Source organism: Acinonyx jubatus, chromosome A2, assembly GCF_027475565.1.
Source record: "Acinonyx jubatus isolate Ajub_Pintada_27869175 chromosome A2, VMU_Ajub_asm_v1.0, whole genome shotgun sequence".
In the NCBI taxonomy this organism is placed as follows: domain Eukaryota; kingdom Metazoa; phylum Chordata; class Mammalia; order Carnivora; family Felidae; genus Acinonyx; species Acinonyx jubatus.
The window spans coordinates 69,565,176-69,593,036 of NC_069383.1; the positions used below are offsets into that span (position 1 = coordinate 69,565,176).

The 27,861-nt window shown below is 40.0% G+C and overlaps 1 protein-coding gene across 1 annotated transcript; it reads left to right on the forward strand.

Moving 5' to 3' along the window:
- PON3 (paraoxonase 3) lies at positions 1-27,609 on the forward strand. Its single transcript, XM_027071924.2, has 9 exons — positions 1-146; positions 1,667-1,737; positions 9,022-9,077; positions 14,348-14,513; positions 18,028-18,154; positions 22,063-22,263; positions 23,281-23,362; positions 23,615-23,743; positions 26,667-27,609. Exons 1-9 carry the CDS (start codon positions 73-75, stop codon positions 26,823-26,825), a joined length of 1,065 nt encoding a protein of 354 aa, XP_026927725.1. The 5' UTR covers positions 1-72; the 3' UTR covers positions 26,826-27,609.
- Positions 27,610-27,861: the final 252 nt, after the last annotated feature.

Genomic DNA, 27,861 nt, shown 5'->3' on the forward strand with positions numbered 1-27,861 from the left:
GGGCCTGGAACCTGCCGACCTGCCCTCTGGGAGTGCACTGCGCCGGCTTGTCACCACGGGGCCCCGGAGATCATGGGGAAGCTGGTGGTGCTGACCCTGCTTGGGGCCGTCCTGGCTCTAATAGGGGAGAGATTAGTGGCGTTTAGGTGAGTTGGCATCTTGATGGGGGTGTCCTTGGTTCTTCCTCTCCTCTTCCAAGTTTCAGGGGCTGTCCCGTGCCGTCTTGTGCCGCCTTCCTAGCAAGTAGGAATGAGCATATTTGGAACTTCACTCCTCAGTTTCACCCAGCGAACTATCCCTTGAGAAGCACTGATGTGGAGAGTGAGCTGTTTGCCTTTCCTAAAATGGTAGCACAGAAACACCCCCCATTTATTTTCTGAAAGTCATGTCCCCCACCCCACCCCCTCTTTCAGGTTGCCCTTAGCGTTCTGCTCCTGAGAAAAACGAACTCAGTTGGAAGTGCTGGACCTGGAGGGGACTGGGCTACCAGCTGGATGTTTATGGCCCAGGCATTGCCCAAGACCAGCTAAACATTGATGAGTACTGGGATACAGAACTCATCCTAGATGAAAAACTAGCCAGACAGCAGGGAAATGAGCTGCAACCCGCAGGTGGTAACCGGCATTTTGCAAGTATTAGGACCTTTTGAAGTGGAAGATGTAGTAGTGATAGCCAGAAATATCTCAAGAAAAGTCAATATACTGGGCCAGAAAGAAATATTAGGTATGATAAGCATTTCTGAGTGTGTCTTAGGCCTCTGCTTGTCTTCACTTGTCTTTGGGTTGTTTTTATTTATTTCTTTAAGCAGAGGCTGATCTCAGAGATTCACATTAGAATCTGTTGAGAAGCCTGATGCCTTTTGTTAATACGTTCTAGTTCAGCTTGAGAGTGTTTATTGTTACATTTGTTCCCAGTGCACCCGAGTGAGAGAATCATAAAAAATAACAATTATAAGGTAGATCTAAGGTGCATTTTAAAACAAGTGACAGTAAGATAAGCTTAAGTGTGGAATCTCCTTGAGTACAATCTAATAAAAATTTCAAATTATCCCTGGTATTTAGAAGAATGGTTCACTGTGAAAACAGGAACACTACAGTGAAAAATAATTGGGCCAATTGTTTACATTGTGGTTAGTTTGATGACTTTATATACTTGCAAAATAGGTCGGCATATTTCTTTTTTAAATAATGAAGTTAAAGCAAAAGCTACAGGGTTTCGCTATTAGGAGACACTTGAGTTTTGGGAAAGCATTTTTGTGGGGAGTCAAAAGACAAGACTATAGGAGATTAAGGGGAGCCAAAGTGCAGTTTTATAATAGACAATACTTTAGCCAATTAAATAATACTATTCTGTACATTTAAAGTAATAATACTGTTCAGTTATCCATATAGTATCATTTATGGGGCAGTACAGTGTGTAGTCCATGCGTAATGGCATTTTAGTCTTTCAACAATAAGTGGGTGAGGTTAGCTGATATAGGCACATTACCCACATAATGTCCACATTATGTAAATAAATGTAAATAAAAGGAGGTGCCTACTTACTTGTTACATCATCCATAAATGATGAGAAACAAACTTAATGAACAAGAAGGGGATCAGAGACCATGTTTCAACGTTGATTTTGGATGGTGTACATTGACCTCCAGTGTTTTTATCTTCTATAGACAAAGAACAAATGCATCTCGAGCAGTGGAGCCAGTAGACCTCCCAAACTGCCACCTTATTGAGGGACTTGGTATGTATGTGACAGTACAATTTCTTGGTCACTAGCCACCTGACTGAGGCTGCCAACTAATTTAATTCCCTGCTACTCCTTAGATTCTCCTCCCAGGGCCTCTGCCCCATCCACTTTACCTGAGCCACCTCACACCAGGTCTCCAAGGGCCCTCCTAAATGTCAAAATCTGGGGCTTTTTCTCAGTCCTGCTTTCCTTTCTGACATCTCTCCACCATTTCAAGGCTGTCCTGTCCCTTACTAAATGTTCCTCCTGTCCCTTCTGGGACATTTCACTCCCTTCTCTCTTTTTCTGGTACCTACCTTACTTCTTTTCTTTCTTCTTCTGTCTCCTTGGTGATATTCCTGCTTTCAAAATTGACCTTCAAGTACCATGGAATATTACTCAGTCATCAGAAAGAATGAAATCTTGCCATTGCAGCGATGTGGATGGAGCTAGAGTGTATTATGCTAAGGAAATAAGCCAGAGAAACACAAATAGCATATGATTTCACTCATATGTGGAATTTAAGAAGCAAAAGCGATGAACATATGTGAGGGGGGAAAGAAAGAGGGAAATAAACCTTGAGAGACGCTTAACTATAGAGAACCAAGTGAGGTTTGATGGAGGGAGGTGGGTGGGGCATAGGCTAGAGGGTGATGGGTATTCAAGAGGGCACTTGTGATAAGCGCTGGGTGTTGTACGTAACTGATGAATCACTGAAATCTACTTCTGAAACCAACATTGCACTGTATGTTAACAAACTAGAGTTTAAATTAAAACTTGAAGGAAAAAAAATCATCTGCAAGCACCAAGAGAAATATGACCTAGCCCTCACCCTCCAGAACCTCACAGCCTACCCAGGCATCTTTAAAAAACTTAATGAAAACCCCATAGGGGGCTCCCTGACCTCTCAAACTGCAGGCCTTCTTTTCCAGTCTGAAACTACTTTCTATTTTTGTCATTTCCTCCCTCCTACCCTGGGCCACAACTAGCCCTTCTTTAGACTTCTGTGTATGGTAACCCCCTCCCCAAAGGGACTCAGTTCCATATATAGCAGCCTTTGTTTTCTCCTTGTCCCTCATTGTTCCATGTGAGACTCCTTGGGCTCCACCTCCTCTGTGGCCCCACAAGGGGCTGATTTTACCTACTCAACTGCTGGTTACTACTCATTACTGCTCTTTACTACGACGTTCTGCTCATTAGTACTTGTCTGCTTATTTGGGCTCCAAGTTTCCCATTCTCCCTGACACTGCTACTAGAAAAACAATGCCAGGTAGATGCTGTTCACTGTTCAGGGAATACACTTTTTCACTTTCTCACGGTTGCTCATGAAATCTTCTCCACTGATTTCTTCATCTTTGCTTGCTGAGACTGGCTGCGAATTCCTCTCCTACCTCTGAACTCCCCAGCACTCTGAAACTCTCATTCACTTATGACACCTACCACAGGCTTATTTTATGGCTAGCAGTGTTCTCTCTTTCTCTCACTAGCAGACTGTAAACTCCCTAGGGTCAAGGACTGTGACTTATTTATCAGTGTGTGACAGGATGACAAGCATAGTTTATTTTGATACGAGTCTGTATTTTATTTTTCTTGATACATATATTTCTTTATATATGATATATTTTGACTCTCTTCCTCTCTCTCTCTCTCTCATATATATATATATATATCATATAACATATATCATATATATATGAGAGAGAGAGAGAGGGAGAGAGAGAGGGAGATAGCCATTGAATTTGGTGTCTATCTTCCTGTCTGTCCCTTTTCTCCTCCAGCAGCTTCCCATATCTCCAACATATGTCTCTACTCCATTGTAGGTTCCTTTTGTTTTCATAGTTGCCTGTCAGAATCCTTCTTTCATATATATATATATATATATATATATATGGAGAGAGAGAGAGAGAGAGAGAGGGAAAGGAGGGGGAGGGAGAGGTAGGGGTTTGTGTTGCCCCCTAGAAAACAGAAGGAACTGAAAACAAATTCCTTCCTGACTTTTGTTCTCAAAAATCTGAGTTCCTTCAGAAGGTTCTGATGGACAAAGGATAAGAATATGTGGATTTTTTTAAATAACAGGGATCCTTTCCCCCCACTGCCTGATGGCATTCTGGGAGTGGTGCCAGAAGCCCAAAGGAATGGGGACAAAGTATCCTCAAGGGAGGCTGGATTCTTTGCACTGGGTGTCTCAGCCTGAGCAAAGATCATGTGCCCTTCCAGCACCTGGCAGTGGCAGAACTACGTAAATGACATGAAATGCACAGGCTTGGCAGTGAGTAATTTGGCGATGACTAGTGTAGATTAAAGGCCAGATGGACTTCCCCAAACATTCTGCTTTTTAAAAACTGGCCACCTACACTATTTGCACAACCCTGGCAGAAGACCCAGTAGTGACTGAGACTGAATTTCCCTTCAGTTTAGTGGAATGTGGATTCAGGGTCAGATTTAATTGGATTTTTTAAAAAATAGGAAATGTAACATTCACTCATTTGTTTACTGTTTTGTGGAGTAATATTCATATTTATTTCACATCTATCTCTCAAAAGATATGAGCCTGCCAAATAATGTAGAGGGGTAATTAAAGTAGATGATTTCTGAAGTCTAGTCTGACTTTCAGATACATAATTCAAACAGATTTGCGAAGCTAAAACTAGGGTTAATATTGTAAGACATAGATCAATGTTCTGATTATCCAAATATTTTGAAAAGAATGGCTTAAATGGTTGGAAACTGGCTGGGAGAAGAAGAAAACAAAAGGGACTTCTTATGTCTATTGGCATATTTCCATTTTATACTTTGGAGAACTACACAAGTTTGTCAATAGGACAGTGTTGATACATATCTAAAAATAATACCGCTGCCTTATTAAAGGCCTGGTGTCTAGAAACATTCTGCTGAGTCCTTTACAAACACTTACCTCATCCTCACAACCGACCTGTAAGGTGGGTGCTCCTTCTGTCCTTGCAGATTAGGAAATTGACACACAGAAGCATGAAGTTACTTGCCCAGTGGTCTGGAACCAGCGGGTGACAGGCCTAGATTATGAGCCAGGGTCGTTTTCTTCTATGCCTTGTAGTCTTTGTTGTGTGACACTGCCTCTCTTATCTACTGACAACACATTTGGTTACAGAAGTGTCAGAAAGTAGGATTGCAGCAGAAAACAAAATCTGAGATACAGAAAGGTGAAATATTAATAAATAAGGCTGACCAAAACAATGCAGGCTGGATATTTAAATAAAAAATAGCTAGTGAGACGACGCTCACAGGACCCAACTATTTGACGAGTGAAAAGCTTTATGAAGCAATGGAAAACCACTAAAGGATTTTAGGCAGGGCTTGGTGGGCAGTAACAGAGCTGGAGGAAAATTCTGACTTACATTTTTTTCAAGATCTAGGCTTTTGTGGTTAATTTTACTGATGGAAGAAACTTTCCTTTTTTTTCCCCCCTTCCCAGTATTCTTTCTATGAAGAAAAGTTGAAAAGAGAAATATTTCTAACTTGTAGAAATCATATCCCATAGCTCCTTTTGTATTAGGTTTATCGTTTTTCCAAGTCTTCGAAGGTCAAGGATTGTTTTAACCAGGAAGTGATTTGGCTGCCCTTGGCATCTAATCAAAGCTGCATTTGAAATTCAAATAGCTTTACTGGGGCTCCACCTTTGGCAGGATTATCAAGTAGATAGTCATTGAACTTGGTGTCTTTCTATCTTCCTCTCAGCCCCTTTTCCTCTCCAGCAGCTTCCCATATCTCCAACATATGTCTCTACTCCATTGTAGGTTCCTTTTGTTTTTATAGTTGCCTGTCAGATCTTCTTTCCTAGATGTGAAACAATAATAATATTATTTGGTCACAGGGTTTTGTGTGTGACACTTTCTCAGGGTGCCTGTAGAAAATGATCAAAGGCCAAAGAAACAAAGTCATGCCAAGTAGAGGATGGACAGGTTAAAAAGCAGTAGACACCTGTTCATAAGACTGATTTTAGACATATCAGTGGAGTTTTAATGGTAGCTGTGCATAGGCTAACGAGTATGTAGGGAAGACTCGGGGGAGGGTGTCCTGGGGCCTCTTACTCCCCCAGGTGTCACTGTTGCTGAGATACACTATGTTGTCAGGCAGGTGGAGTGTAGGTGGGGGAAGTAGACGAGGAGGGGTGGGAATACTGTGCAATCAGCTGGTAATTCTTCTTCACATCTGAGTGGAGAGCACCAGCATCCCTGTGCTCCAGATTAAGTAAATAAAGACAAATACAACACCTTCAGAAAATACCCACTCCTATTGTAGCTGAATTATTGAGGGAGATTAGTGCTGTCATAGGAGATATGTGAAATGGCATTTGGAAGATAAAAGAACCAAACCAAAGAACACACAATTCAGGATGTCTTGTACTTAGAGATTAACATTTACCTGTCAACAGTTTAACCCAAAGACAAGACAAAGTTCAAGAAACTAACATGGTTTATCTTATTTTGTCAGTCAACCAGCTTTCATTGAGAGTTTTTATAGTGAAAAGGCAGGTATTATGTTGGGTACAAAGCTAGAGTAGTGAATGAAAACTGGTCCTTATTCCCAGGAAGCTTATTGTCTAGTAGGAAATCAACAAGTCAGCAGAAGGCTGCAGCCCAGGAGTGAAAAAAATATCATGGTGTAGGTAGTCACTGGTGACCATATTAGCACATAAAACGGGTGCTGGAACTGAAGAGGTGGCCCCCATGCTCTTCTTTAGAGCCCGTGATACTCAGCCCAGGGGAAGTGAAGTGGTGTGAGAAAGATATGGGTTGCCAAGAAGGGGCAGCAGCAGCATGTGCTCAGGCATGCAGGTGAATGAGTCTGACACATTTCAGGAACTACTAACAGAAGAACCGCAGCACAGCTGGTATAGCCAGTGGGAGTGGGCGTGGGAGCCGTAAGAACTGCGACTGGAGCCAACATGTGGAGAATTTGGAATCCAGGCCAAGAGGCTTAAGATTTATGTTGCCAACCCTAGGAGACCTCTGCAGGGTTTTAAGCAGGACAGTAACAAGATCAACTTTGCAATTTAAGGTGATGACTGCGAGCAGTGCAGAGAATGGTAGTAGGGAAGCAAAACCGACCTGTTAGAAGGCTATTAGGGAAATTCAGGGGGGATTTCTAGAGCTCAAATGATGGTGATCGGTTGGATTTGGGGAGTAAGGAAAAGAAAGCATCAAAGATAGCTCCAAGTTTCCTAATTTGTGTACTTGGGGGATGGAAGTGCCATCCACCGAAATCAAAATATAGAAAATGTAGCCGATTCAAAGGGGAAATGTCCAGATCAGTGTGGGACACATTAAATATGAGACGTGAAAAAGCCAGGTAGGAATGTCCAATATACAGGTGAATGTAGAGGTCTGGAAATTGTTGGAAAGGTTTGGGCTTGATACAGAGATTAGAGAGTCTAGGACGCCTGGGTAGAAGCTGAAGCCATGGAACTGGAGTCGACTGTACAGGTAGAACGACTACTCTGCCATGAGAAACAGCCAAGGGCAGGTACAGCCTGGAGAATATCCACATTCATAGCAGAGTTGAGAAGGAGGATAAGGCAAAAGGAAACCGAAAAGGGGTTTTCAGAGAAAAAAAAAAAGTTGGTTCAAAAATTAACCAACCTGTATGCAATGTGATTTTTTTAATTGCTTTATTCAGTTTGCTGGATTCTCCCAGTGTCTGTATTATTCCATGTGGAAACAGCACTAAATCTTCCAGGCCATCAAGATACCATTGATACATAAATCTTGATTAACGGGACTGTTTGGAAAATGGAAAGCTCCGATTAATTTAATTTTCAGGTTGCTAGTTGGGGATTAGTTTCAGTAAATGAATATATAATTAAATCTTCCTCTGTTCTCTAGTTTTCGGTGCCCATTGCTCATTATTCTGTTGATTCAAATTTGCATTTTATTTGGCTTTGTCCCACTTTTCTTTTCCCCCCTCCCCTTTTGCTCAATTGCCTTTTGACACACTAGCAACCCATTATCCCATGTAACCATTTCTCCACATGTTCCAATTACTATAGCTATGTAACAAACCACCTTAAAACTGAGTGACTGACTTAAATGACAATTATTTTGCTCATGAATTTGCAATTTTAGCAGGCTCAGTGGATACAGTTCTTCGCTGTTCTACTTGCATCAGCTAGAGTGACTCAGAGGCTGGGAAATGAAGTTATCTGACACTTCTCTAGTATCTTCTCTACCTTGTGTCGTGTCTGTGTGGTCTCTCTTCCTCCAAACTTCTTACATTTAAGTTCAGGGTCCCCAAGGTGTGTGTTGACAGAGACAGAGACAGAGATGAGACAGAGAGAGGAGGAAAGAGAAGGGAAGGGAGGGGAAGAGAAGAGAGAAGAGAGGAGAAAGAGAAAGAGAACCAGGACCATTTGTGGTTATGACTTTACCTTGTATGTCATGTGGCATTACTTCCTTCTCATTTATTTGTCAAGGGGAGAGAATTCAAACCTTACCTCCTGATGGAAAAATACGAACATCACATTTTAAGAAGGGCATGTGGCTATGATGCATATTGGTCCCACCATATTTATAAAATACCGTTTGCCACAATAGATAACCATTGCCTTTACTCTCAGTCCTGCTTGCTTGGGAGCACCTCCTATGTGGGTCTATCTCTCTATTAGGAGCCATGTGAGCCCTCTTTTCATTCTATTCATGGTCATAACTCACTTGTTATATGCTTCTTTCCATAGAAAAATGCTTGGGACCAGCTCTCAATGAGAAAGACAGTTGACTACATTTTTTCAAATTTGTCTATATTTGTTAGTCTTTCCTAAGACCTATTGCTTTATTCCAGATAACAATTACTCAATAATTTCCCAATATGATTGGATGACGATATATTTTTAGGCCTCAACAAGTTGGAAGAGAGAAATATTTGGCTGAGAGGCCTTTAAGAGGCCTTCGCAATGAGGACTTTGCAATGTTATCACTCTGTTTGTGAGATCAGTCTTCTATGGGGAACAAAACTGAATCTCTCAGGGCATATCCTAGAAGTTGTTATTCAAAGAACAAATCTAGGATATGAATTTGTTTTATAGTTATTTGCTTTTTCCTCCTGAAAATTGAGTTCTAAAAAAAGAATTTAGTATTTAGGGAATCTGACTCAGGTTTTACTGTAGAGTAGCATGCCTATGGGATTCCTGGAAGTTAATGTAGTTTCCCAAGTAAATAGTTGAAAAAGTTAAACATAGTTTCCAACAGAAGTTTAAAGTTTTGCCTGTGAGATTTTGTTTCTAAGCCTTCATTCATGCATCTTTGTGATCCTCCACTTCTTTTGCAGAAAATGGCTCTGAAGATATTGATATACTTCCTAATGGGCTGGCTTTTATCTCCAGTGTAAGTATTTTCCATGCCTCTCACGTGCTCATGTCAATAGCTATACAGACAGTACATTAATGTTGCCGACTAGAGCTGCCAGATGGACCCCTACACACTCATCCCAACTGTGGCTAAATCGGTCAACTAAAAAAGCCAAAACAGGATTCCAGTAGGCTAATCAGTATACCACAGGAGGGCCCTGGCTTGCCTGCCCCGTGTGGGCAGTTCCTTATGGGCAGTTACATATTCAATAGGGGCTCAATAAATGTATATTGATTTCCATTCCAGTCCTAGATTGGTCTCCAGATTTGTCCATCCTCGCCGTATTTTGCTGGACCTCAGCTTCTGGTAGTCATCTTCTCACTAACTAGTGATCCTCTTGCTACACCTACCTGTGTTTGGAGCTCAGTAAATGTTTGCGAAGTATGTGTTAACATGTGTCAATTCAAAAGCCTGAGTGTTTTGCATCTTGAGGTCCCTGTCGTTCCTTCCAACTCTTTCAAAGATAAGTAGAGAAGATCCTGTGTTTTATTTCCAGTACTACCTTCACAGGTTTGGGATGATCAAGAAGCTATGTGAAGAATGATAAATAAATTAAATACAACAAACTAAAAGGTATATGCTATGAAGATGTTGAAAATTGCCATGTATTTACTGAACAGTTGCAATTTGGAATGAGACCTAAGATTTTGAAAAAATAAACGGACTATATTTTCAATGTGAATGCTGATTGCTGGAATTACGTGCCCTAATATTCCATTTTGACCAGTACAATACTACCATATAATATGAATTTTAAAATCTGTATCTTTTTGGCTAAAAAGGGACACACATAGTAAGACTTAAAGGCCTTAATTTCTAACTTCTTAAGTATGCCTCATATAGTCAGGGTCTCATTTGGATTTTAAATTGCTGTTGGTGGTGATATTGTTGGGGTGGGTGGGTGGGTGGGAGTGATTTTATTTCTTTAGTTTTCATCCAAAGCCAAAGATAAAACAAAGCTTGTCTAGAAAAGCTTTCTCTCTGTTGACTTAAATTTTCTATTGTCAATTTAGATTGTTAATGTTATGCCAAATAGACTTTAAAGAATGATTATTCTACAACTGGAAGATTTCTTCTTTGCTTTTACGAAATAATATTTGTAGTTCCAACTGTGTACCTTCTATTTTCACTGTAACTAAAAGTACTGAACTATTTCAGTGGAGAATCTAGAGATTTTCATCACAAATAATTCCTTGAGAAATGTTAACATGGAGCTTTAAGTAACAGAGCTCTTTTTTTGTAAACTAATGAATGACTCATAAGCTAAGGATGATATATTTTACTCATTTTCAACCCTTCTGAACTTCAAGTCCCTATTCTTGGTTTTTCCTGTTGCCCATTCTTGCCATCATAGAGCATATTTGGAAGCTGCTGATTTAGAGGGAAATTCTGTGCAATAGATATTTTTAGTCTACAGAGAGGTGCCAAGCAAGCTCTTTGCTTTCTTACCTTGGGACTTGGCATTGGAATGCTTCTCTTTACCTGCTTTCTTCACACATTATGGGTCAGCTCCTAGTTCTCTGTCAGGCCTCACTATGGTGGCACTTCAATTCTGCAGGAAAGTCTTCCCTAACACTCTTTCTGGGCAACGTGCCTCTTCTATGCTCTCTCACATTCTTTGTGCTTAGTCTCTTACATACCACACTATATCTGATGTGGTCACTGGTGCTGCCGCTCCAGATTTCAAGCTCCTCATGGCCAGGACTTTGTGCATCTGTTGCCATGCTCAGCACCTAATATGCTACCTGACATGCATGGGGTACTTGAATATTTACTGAATGCTTGTGCTGGAGAATGAGGGCAGTATAGAATTTCAATGCCAACTCAACTCACATACACATGTTGCCTGTTGGAAAAAATAAAATGCCTGCCCCTCCAGGTGATTTTCACTATTTTCAGTGGTGAATGACATTGCAAGAATGGCTTGCATTCACTTGCTACAAATTCCTACCCAAGTGCCTCAAACAGAAAACAGGGTGCATACGAAGCCACTTATTGGAGGTGTTTCAATCATCATGACACTTAATCTAGATCAAGTTTTGTTTTGTTTTTTTACAATGGCCCATCCTTATTATTAAATCATTTCCATTTCTAGAACATTCAGTCTTTGAACTGGCAGTGCCCTTGTGTGTCCCTAGGCTACCCAGATGCTTGATGTTCTTCCTTGAGCTTCCTCCCTGAGCAATGTTGCCTGCTGTCAAACCTTTCTTTATGGTGTGTCAGAAAGAGTGTGTACAATTAATGATGTGAGTGACTCAGTGAATTCACTTCTCTGGGCTTAATTTTCCTCAGGTGAAAAGGGAAGAAGTAGATGTCTTTGACTTTTTTTTTTTTTTTTTTTTTTGGTCCATTGTTACCACCACCTAAGCCTCTGGGCTTGGTGGCAGTTTGACTATGGGGAAAGGGTAGGCTTGAAGATGGAATTTCATGACCTTATATTGGGGAGAACAGTGAAGCTCTTCACTGAGAATAATAGATATGGACGAGAAGAAGGATTTGAGGGGAGAATGTTGACTTTGGTTCTGACAATTTGATTTTGAACTACTCTTAGGAAGCAGTTGGAAATGCAAGCTAGAGCTCCAGAGAGAGGTTCTAGGTAAATGTGCAGATGTGAAAATAATTGGTAGAGAAGAAAGATCTGAAACTTTATGAATAAGATGTATAAGGAGAAAGTATAGAGCAAGAAGGAAAGAAGGATGGATGAGGATAGAAGGGGGAAAGCCAGAAAGAGAAGCAGAACTTCAATCTGGAAATCCTACTCTTGACTTTTTGACAAGGAATAAAGGGATACATCATAGTGTCAAATGCCATAGAGATACAAATAAGGAAAGGTGGAGGAGTTATCAAAGAAAATATTTTGGAGGGCACTGGTATGACCTTTATAGAGGCATTTCTACCAACTGGTGAGAGTTGGAACAACTCAAGGCAGGCAACAAGATCAAGTGATGTTTCTAAGAGATTTGACCATGAGGGGAAAGCAAGATAAATATGTGTTTGAAGGAAGAGTAAAACTAGAAGATTTGTTTCAAGAAAGGAGATATGAACAATTTTCCAGGCAAATGAAGGAGACACTGATGACAAACAGGTGGCAAAATTAATAAACTTAAGAACAGATAGAGGGATACCCATTCCTTAAGAATTGTGGGATAAAGGAAGAAAAATTGATAAAATTGAAGAATTACGGAGATAGAAAGGAGGGAGTCAGAGAAAATTCATGTTGAATGGCATGTTTTGTTTTGTGTTTTTTTTTTTTCAGAGAAACAAAAGGTAATGAAATAAATTCAGAATAGAATAGAATTCAGACTAGCCCTATATAAAAGCTGGACCAGGGCAAGGGGGAGGGTGGGAAGAATTTGATAAAGAAGCAGTAAGCAAAGGGTGTGGCTTCCTTAGAAGACTGGGTGTTGATTGATGATGACAGATTCAAGGTCTGGAAGGAGAAGTTTGTGGCGAGGGCCATGCGGATCCCTCCTCCAGCTGAGGTAACCTAAGACAAATGAAAGGGAATAGTACCCCGTCTGATGTGCTTCAGCAGTGCCATTGTTGTCTGCGGGAAAGCCAGGCTTCTGGTAAGATTTAGATGTAGAAGTACTGTTCTAAAAAAAAAAAGCTCGAAGATGTATGTGGGTTGTTTGCAGCTGAAGATTGACTCCCCCAGGGTGGGGGTAGGAATGGAGGGCAGCGGAAGGGTCAAGAATAGTATTATTAAAAGTACACATGTGTATGTATATACATATTTATAAGGAAGGGAGGAGCCAGGGAGACAGAGTAAGAAGGAAATAATTTAAATCGACTATAAATGGAAATGAGGGTACAAGGAAAGATATGATGTTGATATTAATATATATCAGAGTGATGGGGAAGTGATACAAGGAGGAAGTGAGCTGAGTTTTATAATTGGTGTGGCACAAACCAACCCCAAGTTTTGACACAATGACCCGGGGTGCAGCAAAGGCCCATTATGTTCAGGATACCTAGTATTGGTTGATAACCACACATAATTGGCTCTTTCAGTAGAAAGAACCACTGTTCAAGTTACTGGAATAAAGTTTTTGCAATATTCGAAGAAAAGGATTTATATCCAAATTTTCAGATATATCTATAGGAACAAAATAGGTCAGAAATAGTCAACTTAAGAGACTGGTTCCCCATTGTGTATATAAACCACAATTTCTTTATCCATACAGAGAAAGACAGATACCATATGTTTTCACTCTTATGTGGATTCTGAGAAACTTAACAGAAACCCATGGGGGAGGGGAAGAAAAAAACAAAAAAAAAGAGGTTAGAGTGGGAGAGAGCCAAAGCATAAGAGACTCTTAAAAACTGAGAACAAACTGAGGGTTGATGGGGGTGTGTGTGTGGGGGGGTGATGGGTATTGAGGAGGGCATCTTTTGGGATGAGCACTGGGTGTTGTATGGAAACCAATTTGACAATAAATTTCATATATTGAAAAAAAAATTTTTTTAAAAAAGAGAAAAAAATGAAAAAAAAAAAAAAAAAAGAGAGACTGGTTCCCCTATGTTAATTCTTGGCTGATTCTACTATTTGGCACTAGATAAAATAATGGATGGGGGCAATATAATGAAAGCATACACCGCTTCTCTCTGCTTTGAGGAAGGTTAGTTGCAGATTATCAGGACTGGAGAGGATCTTAGCAATCATACACTTTAGCTTTCTTATTTAATAAATGAGGAACCAGAGGCATAGGCAGGCCAAGGGACTAACACAAAGTAACCCAGGCTAGTGTCTTACGTTATACTTTTTGTTTTTTTAATGTTTATTTATTTTTGAGAAAGAGACAGAGTGTGAGCAGGGGAGGGGCAGAGAGGAAGGGAGACACAGAATCCAAAACAGGCTCCAGGCTCTGAGCTATCAGTGCCGAGTTCAACGGGCTTGAACTCACAAGCCACAAGATCATGACCTGAGCCAAAGCCGGACACTCAACTGACTGAGCCACCCTGGCGCCCCATTGCATTATACTTTTTGGTTTAACCCTTTGTCTCTATGTTAATAATTGAATATGGATTCTTCCCATTTCCAATTCTCATTCCCAATGGCCTAGATGACATTGGTAGTCTCTCAGATCAGATAATGGAAACAGCTGACTGGAGTGAAAAATCCCAGAAACCTAGAAGAAATTTAGAGCTTTGAATATTTTTGTTAGGCTTTGAGATTTTCACTTCCACATGAAAATATTGTGAAATGTATATAAATATGCTTACTTATTTTATATTTTTTGCAGGGATTGAAATATCCAGGCATGCCAAACTTTGCATCAGATGAGCCAGGACAGATTTTCTTGATGGATCTGAATGAGCAAAACCCAAGGGTCCAGGCACTAAACATCAGTGATGGTTTTGACAAAGCATCATTTAATCCACACGGAATCAGTACTTTCATTGACAAAGGTAAAGCCTGAATGCTTAAAAATAAGGGGGAAATGAGGGAAATACAAGCTGCTCAACCTCAATGACTCAACATAGATGTGAAAGGAGGGAAAATTCTATTTTACCATGAAGATATATACTTGCAAGATAATAAATGTGTATCAAACATTTTTTAACACTGCATTAAAGAAGGGTGACTAGAAGGTAGTCATTCCTTCTTCCTCTTATCTCCTTCTCTTTTCATTTGACCTTCAAAACCAGTTTAGAGATTGTTCTAAAAAATCTAATATATAAACTAAAGGCTCTTTGAAATTAATTGTGTGACATTAGAAAACATAACATGAAAGAAAACAAGAGATACACCAGATAGAATCAAAATTAAAAGCTTTCTGCTTCAGCGGCACCCGAGTGGCTCAGTTCGTTGAGCATCCGACTTTGGCTCAGGTCATGATCTCACACTTGTGGGTTGGAGCCCCACATTGGGCTCTCCACTGATGGCTCAGAGCCTGGAGCCTGCTTTGGATTTTGTCTCCCTCTCTCTCTGCCCCTCCCCCGCTCACACTCTGTCTGTCTCTCTCTCTCAAAATAAATAAACATAATAATAAAAAAAAATTTTAAGAGCTTTCTGCTTCAAAAGACACCATGAAGGAAGCAAAGAAACAGCCCAAAGAATGAAAGAAAATATTTACAAATCATATATCTGATAATAGACATGTATCCAGAATATAGAAATCATTCCTACAATTCAACAACAAAGACACCCCAATTAAAAAATGGACCAAGGATCTTAGTAGACATCTCCAAACAGATATTCAAATGACCAATAAACACATGAAAATTTGTGTGTTTAGTGTCCTTAGTCAAGAAGGAAATGGAAATCAAACCCATAATTAGATACCACTTCATTCCCACTAGGATGTTTCTAATGATAATAAAAAAAGCAATCAATGACAAATGTTGGCAAAGATGTGGAGAAATTGGAACCTTCACCTCACACTTCGTTGGTAGTATTAGAAAATGGTACAGCTATTTCTGAAAGCAGTTTGGCAGTTCCCTAAAATGTTAAACATAGAGTTATCATAGGATCCCCAAATTCCACTGGTTGGTATAAACCCAAGAGAATTGAAAATATAGGTCCACACAAAAACTTACACACAAATTTTCATAGCAGCATTATTCCTAATACCCAAAAGGTGAAAATAACCCAAATTCTCATCAAGTGATGATGAATGCATATACAATAGGACATTATTTGGCAATAAAAAGAAATGAAGTCCTGATGCATGCAATGCTTGCAAACATTATCCTAAGTGAAAGAATTCAGTCGCTAAAGACCACATATTGTATGATTCCATTTATAGCAAGCCTGCAAAATTGGCAAATTCATAGAGACAAAAAGTAGATTAGTGGTTGGCAGGGGCTAGGGGCAGGGTGGGAATGGGCAATGACAGCTAATGGGTATGGACTTTCTTTTTGGGGTGATGAAAATGGTCTGGAGATAGATAGTGGTTAAAATTGCACAACTCCACGAATATACTGAAAACCACTAACTTGTACGTTTTAAAAGTGTGAGCTTAGAGGCCCCTGGGTGACTCAGTTGGTTAAGTGTCCAGCTTCAGCTCAGGTCATGATCTCATCGTCAGTGAGTCTGAGCTCCGTGTCGGGCTCTGTGCTGATAGCTCAGAGCCTGGAGCCTACTTCAGATTCTGTGTCTCCCTCTCTCTCTGCCCCTCCCCCCTCTCAAAAAATAAAATAAAAACATTAAATATTTTTTTAATTAAAAAAAGTGCGAGTTTAGTGATAAAGTGAATTATATCTCAAAAAAAGCTGTTATAAAAAATGAAAGTTATTAATACATTGCATATGCTTTAAAATAACAGTTGCTCATGTTATTATTACTTGTTCATAGTTCATAATTCCAGACTAATTTAATGTGTAAATGTTTGTGGGTCCATAGGGCAAATAGAGAACAAAAACGGTGGTCTTATTTCTAATCCTGTGTCTTTTACTTGGGTGAAATTAGGGCTCCAGCCTCTACTGAAATTATTTGGGTGACCATATTTTTTTTGCTCGACCTCTATCTAGGCACCATCATTGGGAAAAGTATAATGAGTGACCAGATTAACTTGGAGCTATTTTATTGCATAGGATAGTGTTGGATCTTTTGTTGTTGTTGTAGTTGTTGTTGTTTTGTTTATTTGTTTTAGGTGTGAGAAGTATGGGTTGGTTTTTTGGTTTGGTTTTGTTTTTGTTTTTTGAGATGGAACCAGTTTACAGATCCACCCTCAAGCATTTAATCAGACTTTCTGGAGCTGAATATATTATGATTGCAATGTTATTTTTTACCTCCTTTAATTGTACGTTTAGTTAATAAGGGCAAAACATTATACATAAATTGGAATGGAATGAGAAGACAAAAAAATCAAAACTATTCTGACCAAGCATCTCTTATATGGAAGGAGGGGTCCAATAGAGGCCTAAAGAAGGTATAAAACCAGAGCAGCGCATACAATGTTCCTGCTATGTCTGGCATGAGTGTCTGGCTGAAGGGCCATGTGGGAGCTAAAATCCAACTGGGGGTCTGCTTGCAAAGCCTCAGGCCCCAGAAAGAGCTGGGTCAGACTAAAAGAATGATCCATCTGTGAGGGAGCACCTTTCCTTAATTTGGGTAAAGGTACCTGTGTGTTTCAGGGACCACGCGCATAAGCTCTGCGTCTCAGGGCTTGGACTCACTCTACTGCATGGTTGGAAACCCCATCAAGAAAGGAATAGGGGAGATGAACACAGATCAAGGTCTGAAATGGGAGGATGGGACCAGGCTGTTTCAAACTCCAGTGCTCATCTTACCTAGAACTTCTGTCAAGTCAGAAAACAGTGTTTTGAGAAAACAGATTCCCACCCTCAGTCTTGTTCACAGCAGTTCATATTTCACTATGAGAACAGGTGAACATTCTCAGGTTCGGTGATGTCTAGAATTGATGTGCCAGTTTTTTCTTGAATTCATTTTCACATTCCATATCCATTGGGCTCACTAAATATTGTTACTGCAAACTTAGGTAGTTGACTTGTGTCAGTTTATACTCTAGCTGGGACGTGTTGCTTGTTTTAAGATATTTACTCAGCCCCGACGTTTCTTGAGTGTGTGTTGCAATGTAGGCATTTCTCACAGAAAAGAAACTCACTTCTCTTGTTGAAGGGCCACCCTGGGAAACCACATCCGTTTATGTACCATTGTAGTTCTGTGTCTTCCTGTTGTAGAAGGTATGGAGGTACGGCTGAGGAGACCACTGAGAAAAGTTTTCCCTTGGCTCTGCCACTTGGTGGTGGTGAAATTGTGCATGAGTTATTCAGCTCCCGAGCCTCAGTTTTCTCAGTAAAATGGAGATTCTGGCATTTGACCTGTCAGGTGTACTGTGGGGATCAAATGCAAGGTGTGTAAGAAAAGTGCTTGAACGTGACCAAATTCTATACCAAGTCTAATAATAGTTGCAACAGAAGTAAACTTCTTGGAGATTATTCCTTTTTTCCACTTTAGACCATACCGTGTATCTTTATGTTGTGAATCACCCCCACATGAAGTCCACGGTGGAGAAATTTAAATTTGAAGAACAACAACGTTCTCTTGTACACCTGAAAACTATAAAACATGAACTTCTCACAAGGTATGGAATTAAAGTATTTTGCACTTCTATTTATTTTTGCACCTCTGCTGTGTGCTTTGTTTTCTTTGGTTCAGCAGGCTTAAACTTTTGTTTTGTAGCATTTTTTCCTAAGGCTTTCAAGAGGTTCCTATGGTGACACTGCCCGGCACCTCACTAGAAATTGCCGTATTCAGTATTGGATATCTTTATATTTTCCAACTTTGTGAAAGCATTTTAATCCTATAAATGTGCTCAATTAGATTGGCAGCTCTAATTCCATCCTCCATACCACAACAATGCAATACCTACTACTGGGCTTTCTTTAAACACCTACACCTTTTTCTAGTTGTCCCCGTAGGTTGTATTGTGAGAGCCACACCCACTGGGTGTTATAACCAGCCTCCAGATGGGCCGTTCCTTTGTTCAATAAAAGCTTTAGAGCAGAATTTGAGAAAAGCCTGTGGGCACATATAAAAATTCACATTTATTAAGCATTGACTAGGTGCCGGGCCCTGTACCAAATACTTCATTTTATTCTCACAACAGCCTTTAGTAATAGGTATGAGTAAACTGGGACTTATGAGGTTTCGAGTTAAGTAACTTGCTCAAGTTGCATAATTTGTAAGTTGCAGAACCAGGGTGTAAACCTAGACCCATCTAAATTCAAAGCCAGACTCTCAGTCACAGTGGCGAAAATCCTTTTTACCATGTTGACAAAAAATAAGTTAAGTTTTTTAGTGGGTAGTTTGCCTATTCCAAGGCTGTAACAAACAATGAAGAATTTGTCTTTTATAAAATGGACTCAACACTGAAAGACTAGTTCCAAGACAGGTTAATCTTGTCTTGAGATAGAAGGACTGGGAAAGAAAAGGAAGGTCACCTTCTGTGCTTTGCTCTCTTTCTTAAAATTACATATCAATGTCTCCCTGTAGAATTTGGGGGTGACAAAAGCAGAGGGCAGAAGAAGTAAGAGAAGTTGGGGTCACTGCACTCTTGCCAGGAGACATTGTATGGGGTTCTGAGGCCCAGTGGGGACAAGGACTGCCACAGGCTGCCTGAGAAACAGTGGACAAATCTCTCAGCTATGCTTCAGTTTCCTCAGTGAAGTGGGAGTTCTCTCACTGGCCTGACTTACCTAACTGGTAATTTTGAGAATCAAATGCAATAACATATGACCTCACTGAACGAGTTCTTTTCAGTGAAGGTACAGCCTGAGGGAAAACCTAATACACAACTACTTTATTAGAAAATTAGCGTTCCAGGGGCACCTCGGTGGCTCAGTCAGTTAAGCGTCCAACTCTGGTCATGATCTCATGGTTTGTGGGTCGGAGCTCCACGTCGGTCTCTGTGCTGACGGGTCAGAGCCTGGAGCCTGCTTCAGATTCTGTGTCTCCCTCTTTCTCTGCTCCTCCCCTGCTCACGCTCTGTCTCTCCATCTCTCTCAAAGGTAAATATTAAAAAAGAATCAAAAAAGAAAGGAAGGAAGGAAGGAAGGAAGGAAGGAAGGAAGGAAGGAAGGAAGGAAGGAAATTACTGTTCCAGGACACAGAAGTGAGATACCAGCCTTATGTAGGGAGATGCGAATGTTATGGGTTGAATTGTGAGGAACTTGACAAGATATGTTGAAATTTTAACCCCCTGACATTTCAGAACATGACTTTATTTGGAAGTAAGATTGTTGCAGATGAAATCAGTTAATATGAGGTTATATTAAAGTAGGGTGTGTCCTTAATCCAACATGACTGGTGTCCCTATAAGAAGACAGACAGGGAGAATGCATGTGGGGTGGAGAATGAGATTGAAGTGAAACATCTACAAGCTACAGAGTGCCGGGGGCCTACTAGAAGCTAGAAGAGGCAGGGATGGATCTTCCCATAGAATCCTCAGAAGGAGCATGGCCCTGTCAACACCTTGATTTCAGACATCTTGCTGCCGGAACTTCGAGACAGTTCTACTGTCTAACACCACCTAGTCTGTGGCACTGTGTCACAGCAGCCCCAGGAAATGCACACAAGGGAGAGGCTACAGCAAGTGTGTTATCAAGCCAGCCACACTGCTAAGTGCAACTCACTGCTAGAAATCATGGTATTGTCCTCCAGTAAACAACATAAGCCTCATTTCAGGACAATCTGGCAAAGATAAGAAAGGAAGAAGAGTTTATTCAGCAGTTCCTTCTGTAGGTAAAAAAGGAGTTCACTCTTGCACATCCCTGGTTGTTGCAAGTGCAAGTCAAGTCTGGTGATATCCTGTGCTTTGACATCAACACAGAGAGGCCCGGAAGTAGGAGCCTGAGGCCCATAACAGACATGAGCTAAGGCAGTATAAGACTGCACTGTGGGAAATGCGTCAGGGCCATGCAGAAATGGTGGAAATAGTGCCAGGTAGAACCGGACAGGTGAAGCTTTGAGGACCTAAAGAGGATTTTTGAGAGGTGCCCTGATACACAATATTTACCAAGCATTTCAAGGGGTAGAAAGGGTACTATGGAAACAAATTGTCAGGAAGTCTAATTTAATCTCTGGTGCCAGCCAATACTTTCTGGAGGAAAGAATGCTTAAGCTGAGGACCAAAAGATGAATAGCCTGATGACCTTGGTAAAGTCATTGTACATCAACACCTCATAGTATTTTTTTAAGGGTTGTTTTTTCTTTTGAGACAGAGAGAGAGAGAGAAAGAGAGAGAATCCCAAGCAGGCTCCATGCCGTCAGTGTAGAGCTCAATGCGGGATCAGTCTCACAAAACATGAGATCATGACCTGAGCCAAAATTAAGAGTCGCATGCTCAATGGACTGAGCCACCCAGGAGGCCCTTAAAGTATTTCTTGAGTCATCCAAAACAGTTTTCTAAATTTAATATAAAAATATTTACACTTTTTTTTTTACATTTTTTTCAACTCACTGTCTCTTTTTTACTTTTCCAAGATGTAAATGGCTTTATTGCTCTTTACTCTTGTAAGAGTGTGACTTATTTCATTTTTAGAAGTTTTAATGATAGGAAAGGACATAAACAAGAAGGAATAGTGCTCACAACCCCAATATAAAGAGCAGGATGGACTGGGTTATGATACAATAAGAGAAAAGGAAAAACTTTAACATTTTTAGTGGCTCAAAACCACAAATTTTGTCTTGTTTTCTTATTCAGGCTACATATCCCATGTAAGTGATTTAAGGACTCAATTTTATATTGTCCTCATGCAGGGCCATACTTTCAATCATCAGAAAAGTTGCTGGTTACTGTCAAAGAGTAAGGGAAGCATGGCGGATCATGCACTGGCTCTTAAAGTCTTACGTCTGGAAGCCACACACATCATTTCATTTCACTGACCAAAAGCAAGTCACATGGCTGAGCCAGACATCCAAGGCATGGAGAAGCCTAATTCTAGAAGAAAGAGAACCAGAACTATTGGTGAACTGCACTATGACCAGCACAAATAACCATTATTAACATTTACGAGTCAACAATTTGGAATTGAGGTTTATTTGTATATTTATTTGTTTTTGCTGGCTTCTGTGGAAGGAAAGATTGAGAAAATAATAAACAACTACAAGAAAACCCGTCAGGTACAATTAAAGTCATTTACTTTGTGTGGAATTTTTTTAATGTTTATATATTTTTGAGAGAGAGCACGAGCGGGGAAGGGGCAGAGAGAGAGGGAGACAGAATCCAAAGCAGGCTCCACACGATCAGCGCAAAGCCCGGTGTGGGACTTGAACCCACAAACCATGAGATCATGACCTGGGCTGAAGTCAGAAGCTCAACTGACTGAGCCACCCAGGTGCCCCTGGAATTTTTTAATCCAGACTACTTCATGTATACTTTTTCAAACTGATGAACATAATTGTCTTGGAGATTTAGCAATTTTGACCACAATCAAAATCTTTAAACACTCCATTGGTTTTGCCCTTTCTTTTTTTTTTTTTTCACTTTAGCGTGAATGACATTGTGGTTCTTGGACCAGAACAGTTCTATGCCACCAGAGATCACTATTTTACCAACTTCTTCTTGGTACTATTAGAGATGATCATGGATCTTCGCTGGACTTATGTTCTTTTCTACAGTCCAAGAGAGGTCAAAGTGGTAGCCAAAGGATTTAGTTCTGCCAATGGGATCACAGTCTCACTAGACAAAAAGTAAGCTTTTATAATTTTTCAACACTTTGCTCTTGACATTTTAGTGGACTCCTTCCTTTAAGTGGTGGTTATTTCCTTAGGCTTAAGTATTCAATATAAATGTGGACGGATCAGGTGTGGCCAGGGTTCACACTCTTATGTGTGATCATAAGCATACCATACACCCTCTTGCATGCCAGACTTCCCCCAGTGAAATGATATAAGGTTCTTATTCCAAATTTTCATGTGACTCTAGAAACACAGTTACTTAACACACTTAAAAAGAGAATAAATGCACAATATCTCTGCCCTTTATGAGAGTAATGGTGTTTAATCACCACACTAAGTTGAGTTATCCAAAAGTTCTTTTCAGAGCTCACTTGACTTAGATTGGGCATTTCGAGTGCAGAAATTTCAGATTTACCGACATACTACAGCAGACTTTTTTTATAGGAAAATGCAATTTTATTTTATTTTAATTTATAAGAAAATACAAATTTATGAAATTTTCTGAGAAACTCTTAAAGTGTTTTAAAATGGAAGGGTTTTTTTTTTTAAAAGAAAAGTTCTCGTGAATATTAATATGTAAACTTGAGATAATAGAGACAATCCCTATAGAAAGCAATTCTAAGTGTTCTCTCTCTTTTTAAAAAGATTGTGATTGAGTTTCATGGTCATCTGATACTTCTTTTCAAGCACTAGTTTTTGGAAACATAGACTCTTTTGGCCTCTTATAGGTCTACTTACCTCCATCCAACTTAAGGAATAAATTGTGACTCATAAGTAACGAGACTGAGCCTGTATGTCATCTAGAAACACCAAGTTCATTACTTTATAATCATCATCTCATATGCAAAGCTTTTATAAAGCTCTTGAAGAAAATTAAAAGTAATACTCTGTTATCTTCTTGTACTATGGTTTAGGAAGACATTGCAGTGGCACTTGGGATTGTTGTGAATTTTTATGCCTCTTCCCCAAAGTAAAATTAATGTTATCTCTCATTTACTTGCTTACATGTGAATGTTATTTACTTCAAAGGTATATCTATGTAGCTGATGTACTGGCTCAGAACATTCATATACTGAATAAACGTGGTAACTGGGATTTAACTCAAGTGAAGGTAAAAGTACCTTTGGCTTGCCCACACAACATGACCTCTTATATTAGCTCCCATGCCTGACCTAGGAATGTGCTCCTTGAAAGGAGGAAACATGACTATTTTGGAAGAACCATCAGTGCGTTTGTGCTTGCCCTTCTAAAATTTAGTAGCAAGGGCCCTTAACAAGATCTGTTTCAGAAGGAGCTGGTGGGAGGGAAGAGGGGTAAATAAGAAAATTGAAACAATGTCTTTATATTTCCTCTTTGTTGGAAGGTAATACAGTTGGGCACGTTAGTGGATAACTTAACTGTGGATCCTGACACCGGAGATATTTTGGCAGGATGCCATCCTAATGCCATGAAGCTGCTGATCTATAACCCTGAGGATCCTCCAGGGTCAGAAGTAAGTTCCTATTCTTCTCTGAGCTCACAGGCAAAGCTTCAAGAACAATTTGTTGAGGTGACTTGGGAGAATTTAGTGGGTCACATGTGATGTTCCAGAACTGAACAAGTTCTACATGTGGGAAAAGCAGAGATTTGGGCAGGATGGGGAGATATGGCCCATTAACCCTTTCAGGTCTCCTGGTGCCAATTTAACATCAGTGCTAGACAACATTTCCCATCCTTACAAGGGCTGTAGTTGCTATCAGGAAGAATAGGTAAGAACGAGCTTGATTATTCACATAGACCTAGATTGCATATCATATGTCCAATCAGGATATAGGCTCTGACAAATATAATATGATTTCACTCATATATGGAATTTAAGCAACAAAACAGATGAACATAGGAGAAGGGAAGGAAAAATAAGATAAAAACAGAGAGGGAGGCAAACTCTAAGTGACTCTAAAATACAGACAGCAAACTTGAGGGTTGCTGGAAGGGTGTTGGGTGGGGGGATGGGGTTGGGTGTTGGGATGAGTGATGGCCATTAAGGAAGGCACTTGTTGGGATGAGCACTGGGTGTTATATGTAAGTGATGAATCACCGGGTTCTACTCCCGAAACCATTATCACACTCTATGTTTACTAACTTGGATTTAAATAAATATTTAAAAAAAAAAAAAGGATATAGGAACTGAGTAGAGCCTGAAATTAGGAAAAGGGAGAGTCCTATATGGAACCATCTTCTTTCACACTACCTACTATGAAACTCAAATGGAAGGATTTAAATGACTGTGGCCTCAAAACAAAATTAGTTTTTGCCAGCAGGTTCTAACATATATGATAGTGTTGAAGAATGTCTCATTTTAAAGATGTTATTTCTGTTATTTAAAATCTTTTCTAAAACACTAGCATAGACCATTGAATTTTATATGGCATGAAAAACAATAGCAGCATTTTCTACAGAACTGAGTTTAAGAATAGCACATCTCTAGTAAATCCAATATAGAGATAAATTCTTGGCACACATAACTCTGAGAGATTTATTCACAAAAATTTATTGAGCACTTATAATGGGTCAGACTTTGTTCTAATGTTTGGGATGTATCAGAAAACAAAATATGCAAAGATTTCTACTCTTTGGCGGGGGGGATAGCCAATTAACAATAAGGATAAGAAATAAGTAAATTACACAGTAAGTTTGAAGGTGGTAAGTTCTATGGGGAAAAATGTATAACAGAGTAAAGGCAATCAGGATTGCTGTAAACAGGGGGGCAGGCAGTCCTATTATTAAATACAGAAATCAGGGTAGGCCTCATTGAGAAGGTAAGGTTTGGGGAAAAACATAATGTTTGAATCTAGGTTTGGGGAGTTGGGAAATAGAGATTCAAACCCTAGCCTGTTAATTGGCCCTGGCAATATATACTTAATTCCTCCAAAGTGATACATATTACTTTTCTACACACACCCAACAATGTCTGCTTTAAGACAATAAAAATATGATCCATAACATGATTTTAAATTGTTTGGGATCTTTCTCATGTCTTTATTTTCAAGTTTATCGTTTGTTTATTTAAAAAAATTTTTATGTTTATTTTTGAGAGACAGAGATAGAGCGTGAATGGGGGAGGGACCAAGAGAGAGGGAGACACAGAATCCTAATCAGGCTCCAGGCTCTGAGCTGTCAGCACAGAGCCTGACACAGGGCTCGAACTCACGAACCGTGAACTCACCAACCCTGAGATCATGACCTGAGCTGAAGTTGGACACTTAACCGACCGAGCAACCCAGGTGCACCATCATTTGTTTATTTTTGATAAGACTTCTTTCTTCACAATGACACCCTTTACTTGTAGTTGAGACTAATGTTTTCTACATGAGTTCCAAGTTTGAGTATTTTCATGCAACAAACCTGAGTGAAGTTACAGGATCTTCCCTAAGATGAAAAAGCAAAACTCAACTAAACTCTATTCTAAGAAGTGTCGATATATATTCATGACTCATGAATTTCTAATTGGTTGCCTTTAATTCCTATCATGTCCTGTTTGAGTGAACTTCTTCATCCAGGCTATTTAGAAAACTGGGCACTTACATGTTTACTGATTAGCAAACTAAAGTGTATTAATCTTGAGGATCAATAACAGTAGTAGGCAGGGATATGTCAGATTGAATTCCAAAGTATGCATTTTTTCTGCTTCCCGGCCACTTTGTAGATGTGAAGGGAGCCCCCGCTGTGACAACTACTATCCTACTGGTTATGAGGTTGGGTTGGCTTGCTACCTGGGTGTCCGTCATTTTGTCCTGTGTTTCCCTCCCCGTACAGTAGGCCTAGTCAAGGGCCAGACCGTTCCCATAGAGGAACACTATTCACTCAAGAATTAGATAAGAGTGGGGTGCCTGGGTGGTTCAGTCGGTTAGGCGTGCGACTACTCTTGGTTTCGGCTCAGGTCATGATCACACGCTTTGTGAGTTTGAGCCCTGTGTCGGGCTCTGCATGGACAATGCAGAGTCTGCTTGGGATTCTCTCTCTCCCTCTCTCTGCCCCTCCCTGGCTTACTCTCTCTCTCTCTCTCTCTCTCTCTCTCTCTCTCTCTCTGTCTCTGTCTCTCAAAAAATAAATAAACACTTAGAAAAAAATTTTTTAAAGAATTAGATAATAGCACTCACTGGATCTCAACTTGTTCCTTTAAAGAACTATCAAAATTAACTAAACCACCTTGTTTGGGATTTTGGCTAATGTCAGATAACCAACCAGTCCACTTGACTGCGTAGATATAATTAGAACATTAACAGTTTCATCAGAATAAGAAAAAAATAATTGCACACAAATTTTAGTCTATTGATTTCTGGGAAATATATTAGTCCTGGAGTATTTGAGAAGGAACATGTCACTGGCAGCTGTTTTCTCATATAGCATACTGACAAATATTCTTTTCTTGACAGGTGCTTCACATCCAGGATGTTTTGTCTGAGAAGCCCAAAATAAGCACCAAGTATGCCAATAATGGCTCTGTGCTTCAGGGAAGCTCTGTGGCTTCTGTGTACCACGGGAAACTTCTCATAGGCACCGTATTTCACAAAGCTTTGTACTGTTTGTTCTAGACTCTAGACATTCCAAAAAGTCTTGTCAACCAACGAAAGACAAAACTGCAAGCTGCAAAATAAAATAAATGTGTTTATTTGGGGTCTTAGGGATTGCAATGTGGGAGACACAGATTTGGCTGGAATTGAAAGCTTGCTCTAGAGAGACAAAGGAGGTTGGAGTTTTTAAAGAGGAACGGGGCGGGGGGGGGGCTTACTGAAATTGTTTGAAGAAAAGGTGCTCAGTGTTGGTATGGCTACAGTGGCACCAATCCATGTGTGATTGGTTGCTAGGGCTAGACAGTGCATTTAGGTCCATTTTATTTTTTTATTTGATTTCATTTTATTTTTTGAAAGAAAGCGCGTGCACACACACACGCACACGCGCGCGCACACACACACACACACACACACACGTGAGTGGGGGAGGAGCAGACGGAGAGAGAGAGAGAGAGAATCTTAAGCAGGCTCCGCACCCAGCATAAGGAGCTCAGTCCCAGGACCCACAATGGTGAGATCCATGACCTAAGCCAAAATCAAGAATGGATGATTAACTGAGCCATTCATGCACCCCGTTTATGCCCATTTTATGCGCCCGTTTATGCCCACATGGTAGATGCCTTGGCTTTTAGTTTGTTTATCACAAATTCTGAGAATTTGATAGAGAAATTGTGCATAAGCCCCACCTCCTCAGTGTCCTCCCGGCTCCATTTTAAATAACTCTGTTAGTAATGGTTATTCCATTTTATTGTCTCCGTTGTCAGTCGACATGTTTGGTAAAAATAAAACGCTAATTATGTGATAAGTGGAATTGAACATAAATGACAGTACTCACAAAAGTGTATCTGGCTTTTCTTATGGATGGAAGTAAAGAAGCAGAGTGATTACATAATATCCACAAAATTGCAAGTCAAGTTAGTGACAGTCCAATAAGAAGCCATACCTCTCAATGCTTTTTTGTCTGTATTGCCAATACTCTTTCTATAATAAGGTGTGCAAGCTGTGGTGAGGTATCCAGTTCACCTAGGGCTCCTAACCATGAAGCAAAACTCCCTCC